Source organism: Seriola dumerili, unplaced genomic scaffold (genome assembly GCF_002260705.1).
Source record: "Seriola dumerili isolate Sdu_G_001 unplaced genomic scaffold, Sdu_1.0 BDQW01000081.1, whole genome shotgun sequence".
NCBI classification, from domain to species: Eukaryota; Metazoa; Chordata; class Actinopteri; order Carangiformes; family Carangidae; genus Seriola; species Seriola dumerili.
Genome location: NW_019174336.1, coordinates 3,846,517 through 3,873,218, shown reverse-complemented (window position 1 = coordinate 3,873,218; position 26,702 = coordinate 3,846,517). Strand labels below are relative to the sequence as shown.

Below are 26,702 nucleotides of genomic sequence, written 5' to 3'. Positions count from 1 at the left end.
CGATTCATATTCATTAGGTGTCTGAACATGGCTTTGGTCTTTCTCTTCTTCCCCTCCTATTATTCATGCATTTTTCTTTAATGTGAGATGTTTCATTAAAGAACATGGAGCCTGTGTGTGTGTCTCTCTCTCCTCTCCTCTATAATAAATCATCTCTTTTCTCTCCCACTCCAGTTAAAAAGACTTGTGCAGAGGTGGACTTTGTGTGTCAGAACGGCCAGTGTGTCCCGAAGAGGTGGCACTGTGATGGGGAGCCGGACTGTGAGGACGGGTCAGACGAGAGCTTAGAAATCTGCCGTGAGTAGATAGGTTTCCTCTCTGACGAACTTCACACTGACACCAAGTCAGATTTTGTTCCAGGAATGTGTTGATGGAAGTAATGTTAATTTTGTCCACTCTGTATTTATTTATTTTTGTCAATTTAGTCATAGTCTTGGTTCTGTGTCCAATATCCTTGATAGTTTTTATATTATAATTGTATATTATATTATTATTTATATTTAGTCAACTGCAAAACTGGACAATTTAGTCTTATTTTAGCCAAAGAAAACCACAACCATTTTAGTTTAGTTTTAATCAATGAAAACATTTTGTCTTCTTTAAGCATCAGATTACAATGAATATTTTTTTTTCATTTTAGTCAGTTATTTTGCATAGGATTTTAGCTTTTGATTATCTGATGAAAAACACAGGTTTAATGAGTAACTACTGCTAAGTTACTCAGTCCTCACTGTACTCTTTGCTGTGCTTATTGTGAGCTGCTGGCTGGTACAGTCCTAATGTGGTGCGCAACACAGGAAGCAATCATCAATGCATTGGGAAAAAATCTAAGAAATCTAGAGACTAGGAACTTGCCAGTCAGCTTTCAAAGGAGAACCTTTTGTAAAGCATGAAACTATCAAAGTATTATTATAGCCTTAATTTCCTTAAGAGATTATTTCCAACTATTTAAGTTTTGAGCGCCAGTGTTTCCCGTACTTTGATTTATTTCTGGCAGTCCACCACAATATCAACATTGATAGCCATAGAGTGATTTTCAAATTTATTTGTTTTTTTACCGTTTCAAATGAGTAAAATCTTATTTCATTGTAGAGGTGTGTGCAGCATATTGATTCACTCAGTGGAGTGACCTGTGGCCTTTGAAAAAACTTTTAGCGTCCATGTCTTTCTCTTTACTGGCCCTGTTTGCGTGCCCCTCATTCAGGTTGTGCAAGAGACTGTGCTGTGTGCGTGTTCTTAAAGGTTGAGGCTGGCATCATTATATATTTTTATTGTTAATAATTTTACAAGAAAAGACCAAAGCCGGTGATGTTAGTCCATGTCAATATTTTCTGACTAATTACCCTGTTACCCTGTGTGTGCCATGCATCCCCCTCACTTTTTAAGACTCAGCAAAATCCTAAAACAACTGGGCACTATAGTTTTTAAGAAACTTTATGCAAACAAAGTAAATGTCCATTTGATGTGGACTATTTTTAGTGGCAGATTAATAGACATTTTGTGGTCTAGTGAGTCTTGACGGTAGCAAGGAAATGTATGTGGGATTATGTGGTTTCAGTGTCTGTTGTCCTGGTAATGAAGGAACATGTCATCCAGTGCTCCAGTGTGGCTCATTGACATGTCTTTAATAGATTAACAATGGACCTCTGAGACACACACACACACACACACACACACATATATATATATATATATCTTATCTTTATATTTTTAAGCCATTAAAAGTGGTTCAAGTAATTACCTCTAAAAATCAATATTGTGTGGGAATGTGTTTAAAGGCTTTATAATACACTTTTGTAGATGTGATACACAGTTAGCAGTCAGGTGACTGAGCCCCAGAACTTCAGTCTTTTTAGTGTCTGGTTAATACATTGCATGCTGCATGATTGATTATTATTCCTGCTGTATGTGCCACCTGAGAGAACACTGCCATACACAGCCCTGCTACTCACTCTGTTATTCATAAATTACTTTGAACAAATAGGTTAATTCATAGGTTTGCAGAGCAACAAAGCACATAAATGCAGATTAACAACAAGGCAGAACATAATGAACATTAACGTATGAAACCAGGGCTTGTACATGTGTCCCCCAGGAGGTCAGACAGTGTGAGCAGCCTTTATTACGACTCTAACTGCTGTGAAGTGTACAGGTTCAGGCTAAAGCAATAAACAGCAAGTACAAACTGACCTAAAAACAGTTTATCCAACCTATTTAGGCTCACATCGTTGTGTCACTGATATGTAGTGAATATAATGGTGAGTAAAATGTAGGCTAATTGTTCTGAGTGTGTACTGGTTTTGTATTGGTGACTGCTGCTGTGGGACGATGACAGACACAAGGAGCCTTTATACAGAAGTCATCCCACTTTTACTAATAGTGGGCAGCATATTAATACATCCTATCAGGTTTCTATTGTTTGTCCAGGATAAACCGGAGAGGCTGGAGGTGAACAATCTTTGGTTCAGTGTTAGCAATAAATGACTATTTATGATTAGACAATTCATGTTTTTCAGACTTTATTAAGAGCATTACACAGTAATCACAGAAAAAAAGCTAGTAAGCTGTACCTTCTGATATAGGTGTATTCTGTTAAACTACAAATCAGTAATGCTACAAAATAATTCACCATATAATGAAAAGGTATGAAAGGTGCCTTTCTGCATAATTACATTTACCTTTTAAGTATATTTTGCAGTAAAGTTTTGATCACAGGACTTTAACTTGTACTGCAGCAGTTTTGTAACATTTAACATTTTAAGACACATGGTTAATTACTCTAAGTCTGCTTAACAAACAGCTTTGCAGTTTTACAAATGTCATTTTGAACTATCAGAGTGCGTTGTAGAGACTGTGCTGTTTTTAACAGTATCTCAAACTGCTGCACAAATTCATTGAGGCACTTAGAAGCAGGGAGGGGGGCTCCCCTGTGAGTGGCCCTGTCAAATAAATAAGTTGTTTAAGTGGAACTAAAGAGAGCTGCTGAGCTTTAAATGGTATAACTGTGATGTGAGGTCTCACTGAGGTGCTTGTTGGAATCAAAGAGATTAAGGATGATAGAAAGTGTTTATACTGAAGTCGCTTTTTAATGAGAATCTCATCTGCGCTGCCTTCACTGTGCCGGCGTAAAGACAAATGGACTTTGGCGTCTCCTCAGCTACAGAGATAAACATCAGAGGAAAGACGAAGACGCTTCATCAAACACTTGTTGGTTTGATGTTTGCTGTGCTTCCTGAAATCATCCTGAAAGTCAATAAAGTCAATGATGAACCTCAGGTCTATTCCCAGCATCAAGACAGCAAGGTACCATGAAGTGCAGAAACAGGCTTGCTGGAGGGTTGACGAGACATTTAGCACCTCTTTTTTTTTTTTTTTTTTTTTTTTTTTTTTTTTTCCATGTCTTAGCAGTGAACAAACTCTCAGCAGCTGTTTATCAAATCCGATTTTAGTCATAAAGTACTTTTTTCCTTTGGTACTTAAGCTTTACTGTGAGTCTTTGCAACAAGATAGAAATCTTTATCACCTGGATGAGCTCACAGCAATTTGAAATGAAACCATAGCAACATACTATAATGTCTTCTATTTAAATCATCTTATTTACAGTGACACAAGTAACAGTTTAAATGACTTAAAAAGATAAAAGCTGCAAGGTGAAAGAAGATTGGTCAATTAAAACAAGTATATACAAGTACAACTAATTAGAGATACAGGATACATATACGAAAGGAAAATTTGTTAAAAGGGGTACAAACAGAAGACATATGTTTTGTAATCATGAATTTAAATTGACCAAGGGTTATGAAAGAATACATTTTTAGGATGCTTTGGAAGGCATTTCAGGCAAATTGTCCAAGCTCAGTACAGACTTGAGGGATTTGCAGTAAAGGCCACTCATTACACTGAGTTTGATATGGCCCAGAGCACCAGTCTATTACAGAGCTGATATAAGATGGCAGCTTCCCATTAAGATCCTTGTAGATAAATGAATACATGTTATCATGTCTTTCAGACAGAGAACACCACCTAACTTTTTCATACAGGATGCAATGATGAGGTCTATAAACAGCACCAGTAATAAACCCAAGGGGCAGTGTGATAAGAAGCATCCAAGGGTTTAAGAGTGGAGACAGAGACATGCCTATAAATTATATCACTGTAATCCTTCACAGAGAGAAATACGACTTTAACAATCCTTTTCCTCCAAAGCAAAGAAAAGTAATTTCTTGACAAGATTGTCTTCAGGATATTTAAATGTGAATTTGTCATCTATCCAAATACTAAGGTATTTATATTCTGTAACTCTTTCAATACTGAATCCTTGTCCTGTAGAGACATGAAAGATTTTGCTACCATAATCTCTAGCTCTAGAGAATAACATAACTTGGTTTCATGTGCATTCACTACACTTGTATTGGATGGAGACCGTGAAAGGAATGTTGCAGGCTTTCCACGGATACATTGCATTCAATGTGATATTTCAGTTTTTCATTTTAATTTATAAAGTTTAAAATTCTTTTCACTTGGTCATTATGTGATATTGAATATAGATTGATGTGGGTGAAAATGTCTTTTTTTTATTTTTTATTTTAGTATAAGGCTGCAACATTACAAAAAGTGAAGGGGTCTGCATATTTTCAGTGCACTGTAGCTGAACAGAGTCGACATACAATATTGTATCATCTGCGCATGGCAGTGGAACTGTTATTGATATAAATTGTAAAAAGAACTGGAACTAGAACTGAACCTTGTGGAGCATGCTTATTTATTGATATAAACTCTGAGCGAATAGTTCCCAAGTTCACGGTCTGCTGCTGATCAGACTAAAAATCTAAAACTAAAATCAACATTACCTCAAATATGTAGATGCAAAGAATGATGAACTGCGTGATATGCCTTGGAGAGGACCGCAAAGATGGCAGCACAATGTCTTTTTCTCATCTAAGGCATTGGCAATGTCATTCGCAACTAAAGAGATGGCTGGAACATAGGCCTGAACCCAAATTGACGTCAGCTCAGAACAGAGTTTGTGGTGATAAATTCCTTGAGTTGATTATTTAAAGTTACTCTAGAGTTGTAGCTAAATAGAACAATATGAATATTGTTTCTATAGTTATTTGGATTACTCCCTTTTGCAAGGGAACAACGTAAGCGGTTTTCCAAGCTCTGGGAGTAAAACCAGTAGAAATAGAAAGGTTAAAAATGCAAGTTATTTGCTCAGCAGTTATAGAGCAGAAAGATGTTGTTTGTTGACAAGAATAAGGGTGATAGTTCAGGATTAAACTCTGGGCTCGATCTATTTTTCACTCTGATCCTTTTAAGAGGTGCATGGTCATTCATGAGAGAAAGGAATGATTTTGTAAAAACAAATCTAAAGCTTATTCAACATCAAGAATTCTGGATGTAAGATGAATGTCACTGTTGGAGGTAAATAATTCCTTACAATTTGTGATGAAGGTCTTCAGCTGCGTGTTCCACAATAGGACAATGATCACTAAGTTGAAAACATCACTTGCAATGATTTTGTCACGCCTGCTATAAAAATTTGTCAATTAGAGAAGATCTTCAAAGGTTCTTTAGATTAGGCCTGGTGGACTCATTGATCAGTTGAGATAAATCAAGGCTAGAGGAAGCCTCCTTTTAAATAATCAGAAGCATTAGTCAATTAATCAGTGTTAAATAACCAGAAGCATTAGTCGACCAATCAATGTTAAAATCTGCCAAGACTATCATTTCCCAGTTAGTATACCTAGAGAGTGACTCTGCCAAATATTAGTAGACCTAGTTTCAGCTGAAGGAGGTTTATAAATCCCAGTGAATACAATGGAATTATTAGACCCACAATTTGGGCACTTAAACAGCATGTAGAATATAAACAGAAAAAAACCTATTTGACATAAATGGCCACCCCACCGCTCTCTCAATTCTGTTTCAAATTCAATTTCTGAAAAGATTATGATCATTTAAGGCTGCCTCAGAATCACCAATCTGATCTGAGAAGGAGTAGAATTACAGCGAAGAGCAACAGGAAAGGAGCTCAGAGAGGCAGCAGGGGTGTAAGGAAGGTGGGAGGTGAGGCAAACTGTTTGCAAATGGGGCACTGGAGAAGACATAGGTGTGACCATTCAGGGAGAGAGAGGACTCGCTGAAAACCTGTTCCTTCTGCCACTGGTCACAACGGGAATGGAATTTGTAACTTAACTGAGTATAGACAATATCTATAGAAAATTATTAATATCCTTAAAGACATTATAAAGGTTGATTATACTGTACAATATAAAAAGTGAAAATTGCTCTTAAGGTACACACAAAGAAAGTTCAAGACTTTTCGTAATCCTGAACAATATTTTGTACATAAGCTCATGACAACAAACTCCTCTAAACACTGACAAAGGATAAGTAGAGGGTCTGGCTCTGAGTAAATCAATGAAGCATTACACAATACTACAAAATATATCTATTTAACTATGTTATTCTGGGTCTTCATTTAAACCCTTTGGAATATGGTTTATCCTTTTTATTTATTGCCACTCGTGACAGTTTTTGACTTGACAACTGAACCCACTTTGTAAATAGAAGTACTAAATGATATATCCTACTAGAGATAACTTTTTCTTTCTGGAAAATATTGGTGAAGAATATTTACTAATATGAAGGTCTTGGGATTTTGGGAAGGTTCAGTAAGAACTTTGTTTTGTGAAATCTAACATGACTTTCCAGAAAGAAGAGGATAGGATGAAAAAGAATATGAACAAATACAGAAATATTACAACAAACTCTTGAGCCAGACACTGAATGTGAAGTAGAGCCTTGGAGTTATCCTTACTTCATCTCAGTGTTTGTGAAGTGATATTTGCCAGGGCAGCACAGGTGTGCGTAACGGGGTTAGACTCCAGCTCTGCGTTTTCACAGTGCAGTCCTCTTTGGTTTTTGCTGCAGTGTGTCAACACAGCAGGTTGAAACCTGAAAACAATACAAAAATAAATTCTTTACCTCTGGCAGAAAAGAAAACAACACTACATCTTAGAGTCGGGGCAAATCCCTGCTGCACTCTTGGATGGGGATCTGTGCTGCTCTCTGCCAAAATGAGAGCGATGCTGTTTGGGGAGTTGATGAAACACCAGAGTTATTCAAAGCTGTTAGCTGTGTGGTGTTGCCAAGGCTCTACTGTGTTTTTGCAGTGTAAGAAAGACAAAAGAAAGTGGGTAAGGTGCAAAAAAATCTGCTGCCGGATGAGCCTAAACAGTGGGATATTAAAGTAGCATTAGTAGTGAATTACTATTCTGTAACTGTAGTTTCCACTCCAGATGATGAATGGAGCTTTAGTTCAACTTGAACCTTGTGGAAGAATTTCTTCGTATGATCCACAATATGTCACACAGGACTCCCCTGATCCAAGGGGGCAAGGATAGCAACGGTTGGGCGCATGTTATTATGGATCAGGTCTTTATTTTGTTAAACTGTGACTCTGAATATATCTCTACTAATATTACACCACATAATATGGCCTCACAAATTGGATGAATGCAAAATGGAACTTTTTCCAGTATTACTGAGATCATGGTTTAGAGAAGAAGATTTAGTTGATTCACTACAGTCCTTAGTAGGACTGAGTTAGAATTTGGCATAAACACAGATTTATGTCTGTTTTTTTTCTTTATAACAGCTTTTGCCAAGAAATATGTCCAGGAGATCCTGCAGGACATGTTGCACATTGAAAAAAATGTCTTCCAAATGCTGTCAAAATAAAGGTTATTGACCTTGAAGACTTTGTTTTTAAACAAAAATGTAGTCCAGTTTTAATAGACAGCTAGATGTTTTCACCTGCAAACTGCCAAAACCACAGCTGTGCTCTTATCAGCTGCTTCCAAACTAAAGTCATTTTCGCTTTATTTCACTGCCATCAAATTATTTCATTTTGTTCAATCTAGTATAAAACTGCTGTGTACATCTGATTCCAAGAAATTATGGATTGATGACAGGATGGTTTATGGCTGGTTAGGATTTAATTAGTTCTTAGGAGTTTTACACCCAGACTGTGGAGGACGGACAAAAGTGATTCTTTCCCAAAACCTTCATCTGACCCTTCATCTCATCAACCCAAACGTCTGCACTTTCAGTAATTTTGCTATGGAGCACAAAAAGACAGGAGCCAGTAGATTTGTCTATATTTCAACATGGTGACACTGGAAAGCTGCACATCATCCATTTTACACAAACACCATAATAATTTTGATTCTAATGATGGAATAGATTTTTGGTTATAGCTTAAACTGCTAGCATTAACTGATTACAGCCATTATGTAAGAGTTGAACATCTCTGACTAACCACCCCCAGTGGTACAGTAGTATTAAAGAAGACAACATTTGGCTTTTTAGTTAATTATGGCCTCAGCTGAGAAAATGGTAAACTTTTTTCTTAGTTTACCATTTTTACTTTTTACATGTATGTCTTGTTAATGTTATCCTTGGTTTTAATCCACATTTGTCAAATTCTACATGAGTGAAGTTGCCTGCTGAGAACTTGAAGGACTGAAAGTCCTGCTGTGCCATTCGATCTTTCCCTCTTTAGAATTTCCAACTTTGCCACTCCGGGCAGTTCTAATGCAGATTAAATGGTCCAACCTGTGTATATGTTTCCACTTGCACTTGGAAAAGTGTGTCGGGCAACTGAAGGTCTTTAAGGATTCCAGTTTTGTGTGTGTGTGTGTGTGTGTGTGTGTGTGTGTGTGTGTGTGTGTGTGTGTGTGTTTAAGAGGGTGTGTTAAGTTCCAGTCATAGCTGTAGTGGTGTACGTGCAGGTCAAGCCAGCTGCTAAAGCTGTTATATCACTGTACTGTTTGACCAGCTGTTACACATGACTTGGCAGAGTGGAATGGAATCTAAAGTGTGTGTGTGCGTGTGCGCGCACACTTCTGACTGTTTGTGTGTGAAGGAGCTGTGCTGCGGTTGTGTTTACGTCAGTTTTCTTGCGTCAGAGTGTTGGATTAAGGAAGTGAGCTTCAGTTTCTGATCATAGACATTCATGAAAACACCACCAGGATGTCTGAGCCCTCTATTCATACTCAAGTTAGGACCTGGGTTTTAGCTGACCATCTGTGTTGTGTTTACATAGGCTCACTCTGTTGTTGGGAGAACATCTTTGTCTTCACTGTAACTTTAAAGGGATTTGGTAGCTAAATCCAGTCTGACATATTGGGTCTTAATTTAGACCTAATTTGATGATTTTGTTGTAAAGTTAGTTAGAAGGAGCATCCTTATCAATTTCTGTGCCATCTTTGATTGTTGAACAAACAGGAGCCTTCAGCCCTGTGAGCACAATTTGGGTCAACATTGAATAAATTTGGCGTAGTGCCACTCGGCGAAGCACATATGTTACATACTTAAGTTGAGGGCAGTTGCAACACACCCCAAACACAATAATGGAAGTGTGCACACAAGCTTTTTTTCTATAATAATGTAAATACAGCCTTCGTCACTGCTGTTTGCTCCCACATTACATTTGTTTGGACTTTATGGCCACTCACTGTCAATCAGTGGAATAAACTAGTTATTGAACCTCAATACGTTGAATACCAACTGATTTGTGTTTTGTAATGAGTGCTGAAAAGCGACGTGTTGAAACTTAACATACATTTTTTTGACAGATTCTTTAGCTGTTTTACTTATTCTTTAATCTGTTCCATTTCAGTAAAGTTTTCTAACTTCAGACCATATTTTATATGAGCAATATCATTTAACACTGATGGATTGGGCAGTTTTTGGGCAATGCATAATTTGTTAAAAGAATTGTTAATTGACAATATTTTATTGATAGCAGTGCCATTATCGATTTTGCTTATCAGCCCGATTCTTTGATTCCCTTGATGATTTCTGATCAAATTTCTGTGTGGAAAATGCAGCAGCCTGCCTGTCCTTTTTTTTTTTTTTAAATGGTAAAAAGCCAAAACTTTATCAATACACCTGTTCAACCTGCATAAATGTGAACTTGCTGCCCACTCACTGCTCTGTCTGCGCCCAAGGACTCTACGCTGGTGAGATCTTTTCGTCTAGTGAGAGGAGTGGAAGGAGGGGGAGAGTCAACTGGCTGAATGCCTGCTGCCAACTAGCAATCGAAGGCTTAAATACAACACAAAACCACTTTCATAAAATCACTGTCACCAAGTAAACTACTGATAAAATATCGATAAAGCCCTTCAAAGAATTGATACAGTATCACGTCATGAAATATCGCAATATTTTAGTGTATCGATATTTTCTTACACCCCTAGTTCTCAACTGGAACCAGTTCTCAATTCCCATCCCCACTCAAACTAGGACATTAAAGAATTTTTTTGTATTGTTACAGAATCTGTTATTGTATTGGCATCAAGCCAGACGGGTGTACGGAGAAAAGATCATTACAAGATCAATAAAGTTAGAGACAGGATAAGTCTTATACACAGACCAGATTTTGTCATACTTTTAAGTATGAGTTATAGTGAGTGTAGTGCTGCTGTTGAAAATTAATTCAGAATCACAGTAGAATATTGTCACCTGACTTATCAACAGGAGTACATCCACGTAGCCAATAATTCATGGGTCTATAGGAGCCACTTCTGAATTCACCTTCAACTACTGCTCCACTGAGCAGCTCTTATCACAGTACAGTCTGGTTTTATGTTCCTCTGCTTGTTATCTTCCTCTGCAGTGGAAGAACACGGGGCAAACCAGGTCTTGAAGCTTTCATTTTATGGAAACTACTATTGGGTGAATATGTATGCTGAGTTATAAAGTGGTTCCTAATGATGCAAGAAGAATGTGAGTCACATGTTATGCACCTGGAGTTTAACCCTAAGGTGACTAATATTTATGAACTGTTGGTATGCTCCTTATTTGGACAGAATATCAGATATTTACCCTTTTATTTTTATTTATTTATTTTTTAATTGGCACATTTATATAATAATAATAATTATGATACTAAAACTAATCTTTTTACAATAATAAATGTTAATAAAATCAAACTCACAACATGAACAAGAAATGTGTCTAAACTTATCTACTAATCTTTTAATGTAAATCACTAGATTTGCATTAAAATGGAGGGGGGGGGATATTTACACTGTAAACATAAAGGAAACAGCAACAGTGTTGTATAAATACAATTTTCCAGAGCTCAGCTGTTGATGTCCCAGCAAACTGGATTATGTAACCGATTAGAGTTTTCTGGTTGTCAGGATATTGAGTTAACAGAAGTGAGGACTTAATGTTCACGATCATACCTCAGTGAAACCTCTTTCTTGAGACAGGTATCTTCCAGCTCAGCATTAGTGTTACTCTGCCACAAGCTCTTCGCCATTTCCAGCGCTGAAACAGTCGGTTATCCCGTGTCCTTGTTCTGTCCTCTTGTTATTTTCGGCTCTGCTGTCATGGGGTAAAGGCACTCAAAAGGCAACAAGTAGAGCCACTGCAGCTGTGGGATGACACCATAAATCATTACACTGGTTCATGTTGGTTCAGTTTTTTCTTTTTTTAGACTTCCGCATAAGCATCACACATCAACCCACATTAGTAAGGTATGTTTCTCCAGCACATGTAGTTGACATTTACAGGCTTGTATCTGATATTAGTCAATAGAAATTAGAAAAAGAAAACCCACAGCTTCACTTTGGCATTAAATCAGAAGTGGTAATAAAAGTTTGATTGTAGCCCTGAAGTCCCAAACATGCAGATGAACTTCCCTTTCAAAATAAAATCAAACACCTTTAAACTAAACAGTGATATAGCAAAGTGATGTGGATGTTGCAGTAAGGGTTGTAAGATGTACTGTGATTGATTCAAACATTTTTTTACTGTGAATATCAAGTATGGTGTAGTGTGAGAACTGAGAATTAACAACCACATGTTGGAGGAAAGAAAAGGAACAACCAGCCCCCAAAATATTATGAAATTGGTGGCTTTTTTTTTTTTTTGGGTCAAGTTTATGGAACTTCATGTCCACTCCATTTTGCTTCTCTAATATGTTATTAAATATGAAAATGAATTCTGTCTTCTTTCTGCCCAAATCACATAGTACAAAGCTGCTCAAATTGATTTGTGTTAATGTTTAATCTAAGAACAAACAAAAATACAGTAAAACCAACATTGTGAGATAGAACAATAATTTAATCAACACAATACTGATGGTGTGTTTTGTGTTTGTGTCCATGCAGACATGAGGACGTGTCGTGTGAACGAGTTTAGCTGCGGAGCAGGATCCACTCAGTGTATCCCCATCTTCTGGAAATGTGATGGAGAGAAGGACTGTGACAATGGAGAGGACGAGGTCAACTGTGGTAGGTGGACATACACACACCTACTGTACATGGGAGAGATATGTGTCGACATTTGTGCCTCAGCATTTACAGTGACAATTTTAACTCTTCAAGGTAAAATTTTGGGCTCATAGAAGGGTCAAAAAGATTTTGAGCTTGTAAAGTGATGTTCATAAATAATTAAGTTTGTAGAAATAAACCTTTGTAAACCTGTTTAATAAATCTAGATGAGAAATTCAAATTTGTGTATGTGTAGAAAAGATTAATATTTGTAAGCACAAATGCTGTCAAATGACTGACAACAAAGTAAATGTAGTATCCACGTCAATAGTAAGGGATGTGTCACTCGTAGTTTATATCCATCTAACGTTGATATGATTAAAGTAAACAAGGTTGCTATCAAGAACAACCAGTGGAGTTTGTCTGGCTCTCATTATTTGCATCCTGCTGTGGCTTTTCACTTGTTCACATCATGTTATGCGTTTTACCAGTGATTAGTGAGCACTTAAAGACACTTGGTGACCGCCGATGTGATGATGAGATACTTTCTGACCTTGAGTTGACAGGGGTTGCCTGAAAGCATGTCGTGCCTATTAGCATTTTTGTTCATTGGATACTGGCAGCTACAAAAAATCTGTTGTGGGCACCTTTATTGGAAATTTGCAGGCTAGCATCTTAATTTGACTGTAGAAATAGAATTGTTGCAATGACCCAACTTACCTGTAGGCTAGCACCAGATTCACTGAATGAATATCAGATTATATCATTCTGGACTCACACTGCTGCCTCCTTTCAACAGCAGCTGTGCTGTAATGTCTCTCTGCCAGATTCCTATTGTGCAAGGACAGACAATTATTTGCACAAACACACAGGACTGCTGTGGCTTTTAAAGATGCACTTTTACTTTTTTTTTTTTGTTTCTTCCAGAAGTGCTGTCCTTATTCAAGCACTGACACATTCATAGATATATGTATCAATTACTACTAAACTTCCAGCTGTTTATCCTACACACTGCACAACATAAACACATGAACTGTCTTTTCTGTAGAGCATGAAGCTCTGCCTGGACAAACTAAGATAATTGCATCTGACAGAAAACCGTGGAGCAGCCTGTATCATGCTGGTAAATTTTAATGAGGGAAATTTTAACACACACGAACACACTCCATTTTTAACCATAATAAATCAGGTAATAATTGGCATGATTACTGATTAGCATTGAATTTCCAGAGTTAACATCGATCGGTGGTGACGTTTATTCACTTACAACAATCACTTAACTATCAATGAATATGTCAGTTGTTTGATGTAAAACATGCCAATGTTGAGTGAGTATTATGAGCTGCATCAGCTCTGTAGATTGTATCTGTGCATCACTATATAGATTTTAAGCAGCACTGCAGCAGCAGAGCACTGTCCCCTCTGGCTAAAGATGCTAATCAGTGACAGCAGCTGCTGAGGGGGAGGAGGAAACATTTGTTAATTGTTTTCTTGTTTGTTCACATAAAATCTGTGCCCCTTCTGTCCTTGAACTGTGTACCAGGATGTTTAACTGCAGTGTAGTGTGATGCATGTTTTCAGGCTGTGACCTAAACACCCCACACAGCTCTTGGTGTGAGCTGCCACAGGCCCATGTAAAACAAAATCTTACAATCTGTCACTTTCCATCGTATACTGTCTGATCCTTCAGTCATGTACATATCCCACTCCCTCCTCCCAACACTCATGTTGTGTCTTATCAAGTAAAGCAGGGGAGTCCAAACAAGTTACAATCATGGTCTCAATAAATCTAGTATCATAATTACTTGTATAGTGTAACAGGTAATGTTCACGCTGTAAAAAGTATGTGGACTAATGGCCATTGATCTGCTGCTGTAACAGTCTCCATTCTTCTGTCCCCTGATCTTTGCAAAAGCTTCATGGACAAATTGGCCATTATTATACTTGGCCGTTGGTTTACGGTGGGACTGTGTATGTGTTGTATTCAAGGATACAAACGGACATCTGAGAAGTCAGATGAGCAGTGGGAAATGAAAGTCTGTTGTAAATGTCTCAGGTGACCTGTTTCCCATTTGGAGAGTAACTAACTCTTTAAATTAGATGTGAGAAAACAGTTGATTTTGCAGATTTTGTGACCTTTTGCTTGATGTAATTAAATGCTTTTCTTTTCATCCACTAACTGCCTCCAGGTAACATTACCTGTGCTCCAAATGAGTTCACGTGCGCCAGCGGCCGCTGCATCTCGCGGAACTTTGTGTGTAACAGCGAGGATGACTGTGGTGACGGCTCGGATGAGGTTGAGTGCGCTCCATCCTCCTGCGGCCCCAGTGAATTCCAGTGTGGGAACTCATCGTGCATCCCTGCCAGCTGGGTGTGTGACGACGACGTTGACTGCCAGGTGAAAAACAAATGCCATGAAATGACACATACACACACACTCTGACAGTCCTGCAGATTACAAGTTGTAGTTAAACGGTTAAAAGGGAGACTACATTATTGTAGCATCAGACAACAGTGACAGAACCAGGAATTTGTCAAGTCATTTTTAGTTGACCTCGATCTGGTCCTTATGAATCGCAGCCATTTCCTCTTATTTCAGTCATGCAGTGATTAATGGCAGCAGTAGTATGAGAAGCCTGACTGGATGGCTTACAATAATTCCTAATTAAACTAGAGTGAAATGGCAAGAAGATCTGGGAGTGGAAGTCACTGACGAGCAGGGGGAAGGGGCACTTCTACAGTATACTATATATTAGACATGAATTGCACCTCTTCAAATTAAAACCTCCCATGATATCCTCAGTAAACTGGCCCATGATTGACAACATCCTCATTAGCTTACATTTTGAAATTGCCTCAACATAGGGGATGAAAGATTATATAGAAGTAATTACCAGTCGGCTAAAATGCAAATTCAATAAAACAACTCAAGTAAAATCAGGATGAGCTTCTAGGGTTGTACACCCCTTGACGGCAAAGCCTCCGTCTCCTCCTCTAGTTTTATGAACGGACTCTGCCTGAGGATACACCTTTTTTTATAGAAAGTTTTGCAAAATTTTCAAAGTTGTGATCGTGGCTAAGGAAGAACAAATATGATGCATTGCTAAAAGGTTTGCTCTAAATATTCTCACTTTGCAGTTTGACTCTTATCTCTGGTGACCTCTGTTTTACCACAAAAACTATGTTCAGTGTGGTGCATCATTCAGACTTTTTCATGTGCGTATGTATGTGTGCGTGTGAGAGACAGCCACTTGTCCTGGCTGCTGTTCTCCACTTTCCACTACTTTCTGTGAAATATAAAACCTTCCTTCTGAGTAGAAGAGTTATTTTCAGTAGTTTACAATAAACATGTTGTGAGAGTTGAAGCCAAATTACCATCTGCTCCCTCCTGACCTCAACATCTTTACTTTCCACTACAGTGGTTCAGCATCCACCTGTTAATTTCTGGTTGTCTCTTTCTTGTAATGAGTCCTAGTTATTCAATATTTTAAATCTAGTTACAAAAAAAATAACAAAGGAAAGCAATGTGCAGAAAGACTGAGCTTATAAATTACTTCAGTTTAATACAGGACTTGTCAAAGATAAATGTTATGACATAAAATTATAAAACTGATCACAAAGTACGTTATACATGCAGCATACACAAACACACTCTCCCTCGCTTTAGTAGATCTGGCCTCAATATAATGAACTGCCTGAGTAATATCGCTGGACACACACACACACACACACACACACACACACACACACACACACACACACACACACACACACACACACACACACACACACACACACACACAGAGACACTCTTAACACATTTTCACACATGGCAGAACAAGTTTCACTGAGTCGGCGTTTTCCTGCATACCTGTTAATTGGCAGTGCGGTTATCACTGTGATGGCCCAGCAGGAAAATGAAACACTGATGCAAACGCTCACATCCACAAGTATTTAAAATGCTGTCTCCAATGAGAAGGTCATTGTTATTCCCTCCCTTGCTCTCACACCCAGCCAGTCCTGCGTCATTGTTAAACAGTAATGGAACTGCAGACACACACACAACACTTTCACACAGTCCATTAATCTGCTCCCGCATGAGCCAGTGACTCTCTGAGATGATGAAAGTGTGAGAAACTCTTCCCACTGCTCCTCTTGATCCCTTTCTCTCTGCGTGCCCAGTTTTAATTTTAAATAAAGTGGTAATCATCTGTGAGATCTGAGCGCTAAATGCTCTCTGCTCTGTCATCTGCTCCCTGCACAGCCCCCTGATCACCTGTCAAATGGTGTGGACTGGCTATGATGTGTCTTTGTTTGGATTCTCTGTTAATGACATCTTCTGTTTTCTTCAGTGGCTGATGTCAGTCCAAATCCTTGAAAACTCTTGAAATGGCAGATATTGTATCATGAAGTCCTAGAATAGTTGATATTTGTCTATATGGGTTTTATGACTCTCTCTAAACACAGAAAGCCGTCCCCTCAGGAAACGTTATAGTGTAGCAAATCTATTTCCTGGTCAACTTGTTGGCTGCATGATCTGCTGTATGATCTTGCATGCATGCTGGTTTCTTAGCTTGCATGTATTCTAGAGAATTGGTATAAATTGAAGGAGGTGGTCTGTGTCTGCAAATTTCCTGTCTGCTAAAGTAAATGATTCACTGCAGCTGTATGATCTTGTAAATACTCGAGTTGTGGCTTGTTGCTCTACAGCAGCTACTCAGTTTAGCACAACAGCTACAGGGGTCTCCAAGGAACTACTTTCTGTCTTTAAGTGGTTGAATGTAAAGCTGGTCTGAGTCAGTTTCCCAAATGTCTACATTATTATAAAAATGAAGAAAACTGCCAGGTTGAAAAAAATCCATTAAACCATAGTTGATAGTTGTTTTGCTTTCTTGCTGAAGTCACATGAGCAAATTGATACCACTCATGCCTATACAATAAATTTAAAGCTACAGCCATCAGCCTGTTATATCATCATATCATATGTCATCAGCCTGTGCATTAACATTTATAGATTTGTTTTCAAAAATGAAAATACAAGCGTTTACATACATGCACACACTTGCACTTTGTAAAAGTGTGTGCACATATGAGATAATCCCAGATCCAAACATCTCACCTTCTCTGAATTTGAAGGCTCATTTTCCAAACTAACTAGTCTTAAAAAGTTTTAAGGTAACTGTGAGCTCCCTGCCGGGAAACGGCTACAAGAGAGGAAGTGTTGATGACGGTGAGTGAACAGCAAATGGAACCGCTTTCACAAACTGAAAGTTTGCCAAAACCCCGTGGAGCATTTACATGTTCATATTCTCTCATGACATTTACAGATACATTACAGATAATATCAGTTTCCCCATCAAAAGTAATTTGTGAGCAGTAACTCTTTTTAGGAGACGCTTGATCGAATCCTTTCTCTTTAAAACATCTCTGGTCCTCCCTCTCTCTCCTGCAGGACCAGTCAGATGAGTCTCCGTCTCGTTGCGGCCGTCACCCGACGCCGCCGGCCAAATGTTCGTCCAGTGAGATGCAGTGCCGTTCAGGAGAGTGTATTCACAAGAAGTGGAGGTGTGATGGAGACCCCGACTGCAAGGATGGCAGCGATGAAGCCAACTGTCGTATGTACAGCACAACTGACCAATCACACATTAAACATGTAGCATTTTAATAATCACATTCATTTTAGTTACAGCAGCGGACAGATGGATGTTTTCAGCTGAAACATGTAAATACACGGCTATTGTCCTCAATAAGACATCACAATAAAGATCAGTTGATGATGATCAGTCAGATGATTTAAGCAGCATCATTAAACTGATGCTCGATGCATCAAGGAGAAGAGTGATGAGCGGTATAGTTGACACGTAAACCAGTAATGACATATGTAGACCCAGAATCCTTCTTAACTTGCATTGTAGAGCCACATTACCTCTGTCCCATTAAGAGACCATGAGACACAGAGACACTGGCTGTTTGTTATGGCTGTCTACTTTATCACTACCTTCACAGCTCTCCTAGAAACAGACCGTGAACTATTGTTTAATAGTAAATGACATGTGAATGACCTGAGTACAGACATTCCTTGAATCAAAGAATATCGACTAACTGAAAGAGAATAGATGTAAATAGGGAAAGTCCCCTCACATCTGTTCAGTTATTTCTAAATTAATCTAGTGATAAGGATACAGTCATTAGTCTCGTCACAAATTATAAGAACCAAAGCTGATGACTTTATTTTGTTTTATCAGAACCACAGTGCAAAACAGACAGAAAAGCATCAAGTCCTCACATCTTAGACGTTTGGAAGATTGATTGATTATTAAAAATTGCTGTTTGTTTGATTCTGGTGATCAGCTAATTGATAAATTGTTTCAGCAGAACTTTGTAACTGTGTAACACTGTGTGTGTGTCTGTGTGTGCACGTATGCATCCTTGGCAGCTGTACGTACCTGTGGACCAGATCAGTTCAAATGTGATGATGGAAACTGCATCCTGGGCAGCAGACAATGTAACGGTGTCAGAGACTGCACCGACGGATCAGATGAAGTCAACTGCAAAAACAGTATGTGCTTTGTGTGTGTGTACAGCTTTACAGATTGCTTTTGTTAATTATCCTGAGGCCATTGTTGGGTGGCAAGGCTTTATTTTTTAATTATATTTTAATTTTTGTTTTTGACATTTGACCTCAGGCTTCCTGTGTGTGTGTTGTCAGTGTAGATGCTGTGGACATATAAATGGTCTTTGCATATTTTCTAGATGTATTTTTTACCAAAAAAATACAAATTATAATCCACTTCAGGTTGTGCATTCACAAAGCAATGCAGGGTGTTGTGATTGATTTTTATTTTTGTGCTCATCCAAGATATAAATGTACCGAAAAAAAACTGCTGGTTATTTTGTTTCCTTACTTTGTTTTTGCACCAGTAGAACAAAAACATGGCTTTGGAGATTTTAAAGATTGATGAGTTTGTGGCAGATTCTCACTCAGACATAAGAAAGAAATTTTCCTTTTTTTAGTTTTTAACACAAACTGAAGGATTAGACTGAGCAGAGCTTTTTTTACGTTTCTATGATTATAGCAGCTTGTTTTCTCACACACAAGCCTTTAGATAGTCTACAGTCTCACTTGCTGAAGTCCGTATGGAGTTTAAAGGTTGTGAAGCTTTAATGAATCTATCAAGTAATAGTTTGGCATTGCTCAAAATGTGGTTGTTTGCTTTCTTAGCAAGAGTGAGAAGAAAAGATCGATACCACTCAATTGTGTTAAATAAGAGGATAGATCCAGGAGGAAATTAGCTTAGCGTAAAGACTGGAAACTGCTAGCCTGGCTCTGTACAAGTCAGAACAAAGAAGTTACTGTAGGGAGGTATTACAGGTAAATAATAAAGTGTGTGTAAGCAGTAATGGCTCTTCACAAGTAAAATTCTATGCATCTCTCCACAGTGACTCAGTGTCACGGGCCAGAGAAATTCAAGTGTCGCAGCGGTGAGTGTATCGAGATGAGCAAAGTGTGCAACAAGGCCCGAGACTGTCCCGACTGGAGTGATGAGCCCATCAAGGAATGCAGTGAGTAATAAAAAAATAAAAAAAATTTCTTCATGCTTATCTAAAGTAATTTGTCCATTTTTACTTATTTTGAAGACTGTAAGATAGAGCAGATCTCCCCCAAATCTGAACTTGGCAAAGTTTCAGCTTTTTCTGTCAGTCTTATTGATGTTATATAATGTCAAGTTTGTGTGGAGGAAAATTAACTCATATTTGAACTGTCCAAAGTTTTCACCAACATCATCACTGAGCTGTAGCCTGCTGATCACAGCAGCAGGCACAGCTCAAGTGCAGAGTAATGTTAACTCTAAACCAAAGATTGTCCTCAAAGGGAAGACACCTCACTTGGCGATTTTCTGAGCACAATGGCATATTTGTATTGATTATAATGTAACCCCCCATTTTCCTGTTGTATGTACTTGAACTATTTCTTTGGCAAATGTGGGAAAGTTGAAGAGATTCCGAGTGGTGTGCTTACGCAGGAAAGATGTAGACGACACGTCGGATACTTAAGATATTCACATCTGAGTGGAAGAACACATGAGGATTAATCAGCATGTTTGATTTTTGTGTATTTATGATATTTGCGTTAGAATCAGTGTTAATATGAGTTATCTTGTAGTATGACCTGGGAATAACCCACAGTATGTGTCTACTGTAATCACTAAATGTCACTTGTTATAAAGTCTTGTAGCGATTCCCCAGCTGGCAGCCCTAAATGTCGGTGACATGAAACTGTTTGAGCTAGAAATATTTAAACTGCTTCCACATTTCTGATTCCATATAAAGCAGATGCTTTACACCAAAGCAAAAAAAAAAAAGAAGAAATAAGCTCCAACACTTAGATTTCTCTAAACAGGTCACGGTTCAGGAGACAATCTCCAATGTGTTGCTCTGAGGGCAGAAAGGTGCCAGAGACAAACAGGGTCAAACTACATGCAATTTCTCTCTCTTTTGCACATTTATGCTGATAATATGTGGATTTTTACATGAATCCCAGCTCATGCAGCTTTAATGTGTCCTGCAGTTCAGTTCTAAATAATTCTCTTTCATGGATCAAAGGACTTGGCCAGAAGTGATGATGCTTTCCACAATCAGAATACGAAACATCCAAGTCCAAACTGGTCTACAGTTCAATCAGAGAAAAAGATTGACATATCTTGACGTATCATGTGAATAATCAATTTAATGGCTGAAAGAACTCCAAAAATCTGAGCGTTATTCTTTTTATTTTCAAGTGTAATGTTGTGCAGTTGGCGCTCTGCCTGCTTTGTTGAATGAAGAGAAGGAGACATTTTCTGTTATCAAAGAACATAGGGAGTAGGGTACTGCACTGTGAAGCTGTGTATCTTTTGTATATTATCCAATAAAAACAACAAACCAACTGCCAGGGTGTCAAAAGGAAAAGGTCTGTTCTTGTTCTTTCTTCATTAGAGGAGATGGAGTCAAATTCTAAACTTTCTGTCTTGTATTGTGGAGCTTGCTGTCCAAGTGCAACTTTGAACAGACAGCTTTTTTTATGTACACTCTTTCTACCTCTCACCTGTCTTCGAGGTTCATGTAATGACTGAAAGAATGAGACGTCTTGTTCAAACGGACTAATTAGTTTCCTTTCAGAGGGTGTCTTGGCAACAGGGTAAAGAGCCAAGACATCTGGAGTAAGCTAGACCTTTTAAGCAAAATAAAGTAAACTATGCTCCGTACACTGCTGTGGGGAAACTCAATCAAGATAACCCGGTTACACCCATCCTGGTTACCAGTGATGTATTAACTACACTGAATAAGAATAATATTGTCACAATTATGTCACATAATCTCTGCTGTGTGTCAAAAATGTACCTTTTTCAGTAGTAGAAGATTCATACTGGACCTACTGTATCAGCATCAGTTTATATCCAGGTTGATCTGTGTTTGATCTTTCTTTTCTTTCATGTGCTGCAGATCTAAACGAGTGTCTCCTGAATAACGGAGGCTGCTCTCACATCTGCAAGGACATGGTAATTGGCTTTGAGTGTGACTGCACACCTGGACTGCAGCTCATTGACCACAAGACCTGTGGAGGTAAGTGGCCTTTACAGAAGAGCCATTTTGGATCGCTACAGGCGGCTGTAAATGTAAAATTAGATTTTGTGAAAACACACATCATTTTACTAGTTAGCATTGTTTACCAGCAGTTGTATTAAGGCTTTTGTGTCTGTAGATGAATTGTGTCTGATAAATTGCCTCAAGTGCTGCATCGATTTTTGAGGTTGCATGTTTTACAGAGGTGCAATGCTAAATAGGTGGATCGCTCTTTTAATTATACATACACGAAAGTCAGAATTTACCTCATACTTCAAGAATGGATGAAGCCATTTTTCATTTTCACGACATTCACAAACATTAAAATTTTGGACCTTATGTGAAATTGAGCCCCTGAACCCAACAGGGATAAATTAATTTTGGAGAAAAAAAATAACCAGAGGATAGCAGTCACAGCCCCCAGCACAGCCCACCTAGACCTGCCGTCCAACCTTGTGGATTTGGTTTCTCCAAGTGTTTGCCTGAAATCTGCTATATATTTATTAAATCTCTATTGAGGACTCTTATTCGTGACTAGACTGGATTCACTAACTCACATGCCAATTATCAAACTGTAGGAAACATCTCAAAGAAACAACATAAAGTAATTGGCATAGACACAGTTGAATTGAAGTAACTGGACATCAGCACTGTAATTATTCAGTCAATTACCAGAGTCATAATGATTTCCTGTGCATGTAAGCAAACAGGAAAGCATGACTAGTATAAGGACATATTTCCAACAAGCTGCTGATTTTATAATAACAATGAGAAAATGATCTTAAGGCTAAAGGCCCAAAGTCTGTATGTGTCCTCTGAGTTCCTAGTAACTGAGATCCAACCAGAGACCCAATAACATTCAGTCTAATCAGATCAGGTCCTGTCCTGTTTCCAGGTGTGTCAATATGTTCATTACCCAAATGATCCAAGTGATTGGACAGGTCTGATCAGTAGCTACAGAAAGAGCTTGTTTGTTCAACCAGATTTTTTACTTTCATGTACCAGCACTGTGAATATTAATGGTTGTATTCAAAAAAAGACGTGACTAATTATAAGTATTGTTTGTGTCCTATTAGCTTCAGCACATTTTTTGTCTGTACTTGTAACTTAGATGAAGATCAGATCACATTTTATCACCAATTAATGCAGAACACCATTTAATTCCAAGGGTTCTCATACTTTGCCACTGTATATAGATCTGCTTTATAATCAAGAGACATGGAAGTCTCACTTCCTACAATATGGGAGCTTTAAACCTCAATCTTGAAAAGTAGATCTGTGAAAATGGTCAGCTTCAGACTTCACAGCTCTCAAAATGAATCCAAAATCAGGTTATTTACTTGCATGGTTTGAAAATAAAACATTGACTTATTTGCTCTTTTACATTCAACTTAATAAGTATGTATGGATTTTTGTTCAACACTCTGAGGGAAGATGCTTCACTACATTTGTCTTTCTAAGAAATCACTAATCCAACAGGCTGGGTCAGACATCAGTAGGCTGGTTGTGTGAGTTATAGCTGGTACATATGCTTATTGAGCACTTCTGGCCTCTGAAGGGTTTAGTGTGTAATGTGATCGGCTGTGTTGTAATCTTTTTTTCTTTTTTTTTCTAAAAGCTGAAATTCTCTGTTATGTTCAGGAGGCACTGAGCCGACAGTTTTGTTATGGAGCCAATCTTGGCCTCAAACGCTGCTTTGGATATTGGAAAATGTGTATAATCCCATCTAGAATGAACCCCACTGGTCGCACAGTGGTGCTTAATCTACTCCCGGATGTAAAATCACAGCTAAACTCCATGAAAACATCAGAATATTTACTTTTAATTCTGATGAGAACATTCTGGCAAAACATCAACAGCAATTAAAGCTAGGTTGAATTTTCATTTTGTGCCCCCTTAAGCTCACATCAGTTGAGTAAGAATCATAGGATTGTTTCAGAAAAGTAATTGTTTTCAAAAACACAAAGTATAGTATATTTTTTTTGTGCAGACAGGTTTTCAACCTTTTGTTGCAGCAGAGCCGAGTACAAACATCTGATTACCCAGATTGAAGCATTCAGTCGAGCTGATTAATTAAACATGTCAGATACCAGCTGTTTTCCTCTGCCCCACCCCCTCCTCCTTCTCTTCATCTCCCTCTCTCTGTATGCAGACATCAATGAGTGCCTGAATCCCGGCATCTGCAGTCAGATCTGCATCAACCTGAAGGGAGGATACAAGTGTGAATGCCACAACGGCTACCAGATGGATCCAACCACTGGAGTCTGCAAGGCTGTTGGTGAGTCAACAGCTGGGAACACAGTACAATATCATCACCCCTCAACCTTAAAGATGCACTGTGGTGAACTAGTACTGTTATTTTCTTTCTTTTTGTCTCAGGCTTTTTCACTTGGTCTCTTCTCAAGAAAACTCAAAATACAGTAGAATCATACTGTGCAAACACGCACTGTATTTTTAAGATTTCCTTAATCATTCAGGAGCACTGCAGCGAGCTTCACTTCAACCAAACCACTGTCCGGGCTTGACTTGACTCTAAAGTCTAATAGTTTTTTTAGAGAGGTGTTGATTTAGGTGTGTGGTCATTTTGGAGGCTGTAGTTTGTGGTGCTTTTCAACTGTATTGAGTCATACTGATTTCAAATATTTTGTCCCCATTTACCAATGATGGTAGACCAAATGTAAACTAGTTTCCAACAAAACTGAACATTGTGACTTTCATAAATTTATTGCAATGCTGTTGTATTAGACTGCAGTTTTAGATTGGTGAAGTGACTGAACCAGTAATTGAGAGTATAATGCAGTTCTTCCATTCATCAACAAATCCTGGAAAATGACAAAATCAAAATTTCTCCTCTTTCCTTAAATGTGTGCTGAATCTTGATTTTTGATTTTTTTTTTTTAAAAGAACATTTATGAGCCACTTTTCCTGGGCTACCCCCTGGATTTCATTTTTCATATAGACTGTCCTAATCGTTACTTTTTAAATAACACCACAAAAAGAAATGTGTTTTCCAGGCTGTTGAAAATGTTCAAAAGTATTTCTGTAAGAGAGGGGTCCTGCAGAGACAAAATTATGTTCAGCATTTCATTTTCATTTAATAAGAATTTGTTATGGAGAAAAATGTCAATAAATAGACCTTCTTCAAAACATAGCAGAAAAAATACACATGTAACTGATGACATGAAAAAGATCTGTATTACATTTAAATAAGCTAAATAACAGAGCCATTGTCAATTAAATTTGTTGAGTTCAGTTGAGGACCTCTGTTGCATCTCTCCTCCTCATTTCCTATAATCTCTCTACCTCCACTACCACTATCTAATTAATAAGGATAATAAATGCCTTTTTTGACAATCCATCTGACAGGATGAGAGCTACTGGCCTCATACACACTGAAGTTTTTGAATTACAATTGTAAATCTGAACAAAAACACTCCACCTCCTCTTTCAGTGACAGCAGCTGGAAAAATAAGAGGCAAATACTAAAATAATCTCAAGATCTAGAAATAGACCTTCTTCAAGAATTTGCCACTAAAAGATAACTCTCTCAAATATGATCAAAAAGGCTCAGGAGTTGTTGCTCAGCTGGAGATGCAGATATCTGTCTCTAGACTGGTGATCATGTGCTATTGTCCCTGCAATGAAAAGACTTTTTGTTGCTCGTTGACAAAGACCATCACTGTATCGTTAAGCATGTTCTTTTTTCCAAATAAATTAGCAACAGATCTTATAAACCCTTCTTTAAATTATAATTCCTCTTCTGTCATACCATAACCATATCGATTCTGGGTGAATAATAGAAAAGAGGCCACACACTTTTAACAGCATGTTTTAAACATTTAATAAGGCCAGATCAATCAGAGATTGCAGTGTCCAGCATCAGTAAGTGGCACAGAGAAACCTGAGCCACATTTTAAAGAGATGAGCTGTCAGATCAACGTTCAGCTTCTGCTCCTCATTTAACAAAGAGTTTCGTGTCTTCAGGTAAAGAGCCCTGCCTGATCTTTACTAACCGCCGTGACATCCGTCGTCTGGGTCTGGAGAGGAAGGAGTACACTCAGATTGTGGAGCAGCAGAGGAACACGGTGGCTCTGGATGCAGACTTTGACCAGCAGATGATCTTCTGGGCTGACCTGGGCCAGAAGGCCATATATAGGTATTTTACACCCAACACACAGAAGCATGCAAAGGAACACAGCAGAACAGTTCAGGACTGGAAAATTTGACAGTTCAATACGATTCCATAGTTACATTCAGGTTTGCTCAAGACTTTGCACAAGACTTTTTTTTTTAGCATCACTAGTGCTGTGTCTCTATCCATAACATCATTCCTCATTTAATTTTTCACTTCACGGGTCAGTCTTAGCTGTCCTTCAAAATTAATGCTAACATAACATGATAACGCTTATACCATGTTCATGATATAAAAAGGCCATTGCAGCGATGGAAAAATTTCCTTCATGTGATGACCTAAAATACTGTGTATTAACAATAGAGCACTATATCCATTAAATTTAGAATTAGTTACAATAAATTTACAATGGATTTGGCTGATGTGAGGCATCCTTATTTTCCTGAAATTATCAGAGACGTCCATGTTGTTAAACGCCAAGTTGGATGTTTCAGACCTTTGGACTATTTTGAGACAAGATCTGTTGTTAAGACTTTGCCCCACATAGTTCTGTGGAAACTAAAACAGGAAGAATTAATGGAACTAATGTGGTCATGTGATAATTAAATTGATGGATATTTTACTTGTGGCACTCTTTGGAGACTATTTGAATCTAGAATATTAGGAGCGGCCCT

The 26,702-nt window shown here is 38.1% G+C and overlaps 1 protein-coding gene across 2 annotated transcripts in view; it reads left to right on the top strand.

Annotated features, from left to right (window-relative positions):
• The window catches only part of vldlr (very low density lipoprotein receptor), a 63,199-nt gene that overhangs the window by 16,311 nt on the left and 20,186 nt on the right, over nucleotides 1-26,702 (top strand). For both annotated transcript variants that reach the window (XM_022744485.1, XM_022744486.1), the window contains exons 3-11: nucleotides 175-297; nucleotides 12,192-12,314; nucleotides 14,483-14,691; nucleotides 17,746-17,908; nucleotides 18,730-18,852; nucleotides 19,734-19,856; nucleotides 21,777-21,896; nucleotides 24,049-24,174; nucleotides 25,881-26,052. In XM_022744485.1, coding sequence (XP_022600206.1) covers nucleotides 175-297; nucleotides 12,192-12,314; nucleotides 14,483-14,691; nucleotides 17,746-17,908; nucleotides 18,730-18,852; nucleotides 19,734-19,856; nucleotides 21,777-21,896; nucleotides 24,049-24,174; nucleotides 25,881-26,052 — 1,282 coding nt within the window. The remainder of the gene's footprint in view (nucleotides 1-174; nucleotides 298-12,191; nucleotides 12,315-14,482; nucleotides 14,692-17,745; nucleotides 17,909-18,729; nucleotides 18,853-19,733; nucleotides 19,857-21,776; nucleotides 21,897-24,048; nucleotides 24,175-25,880; nucleotides 26,053-26,702) is intronic.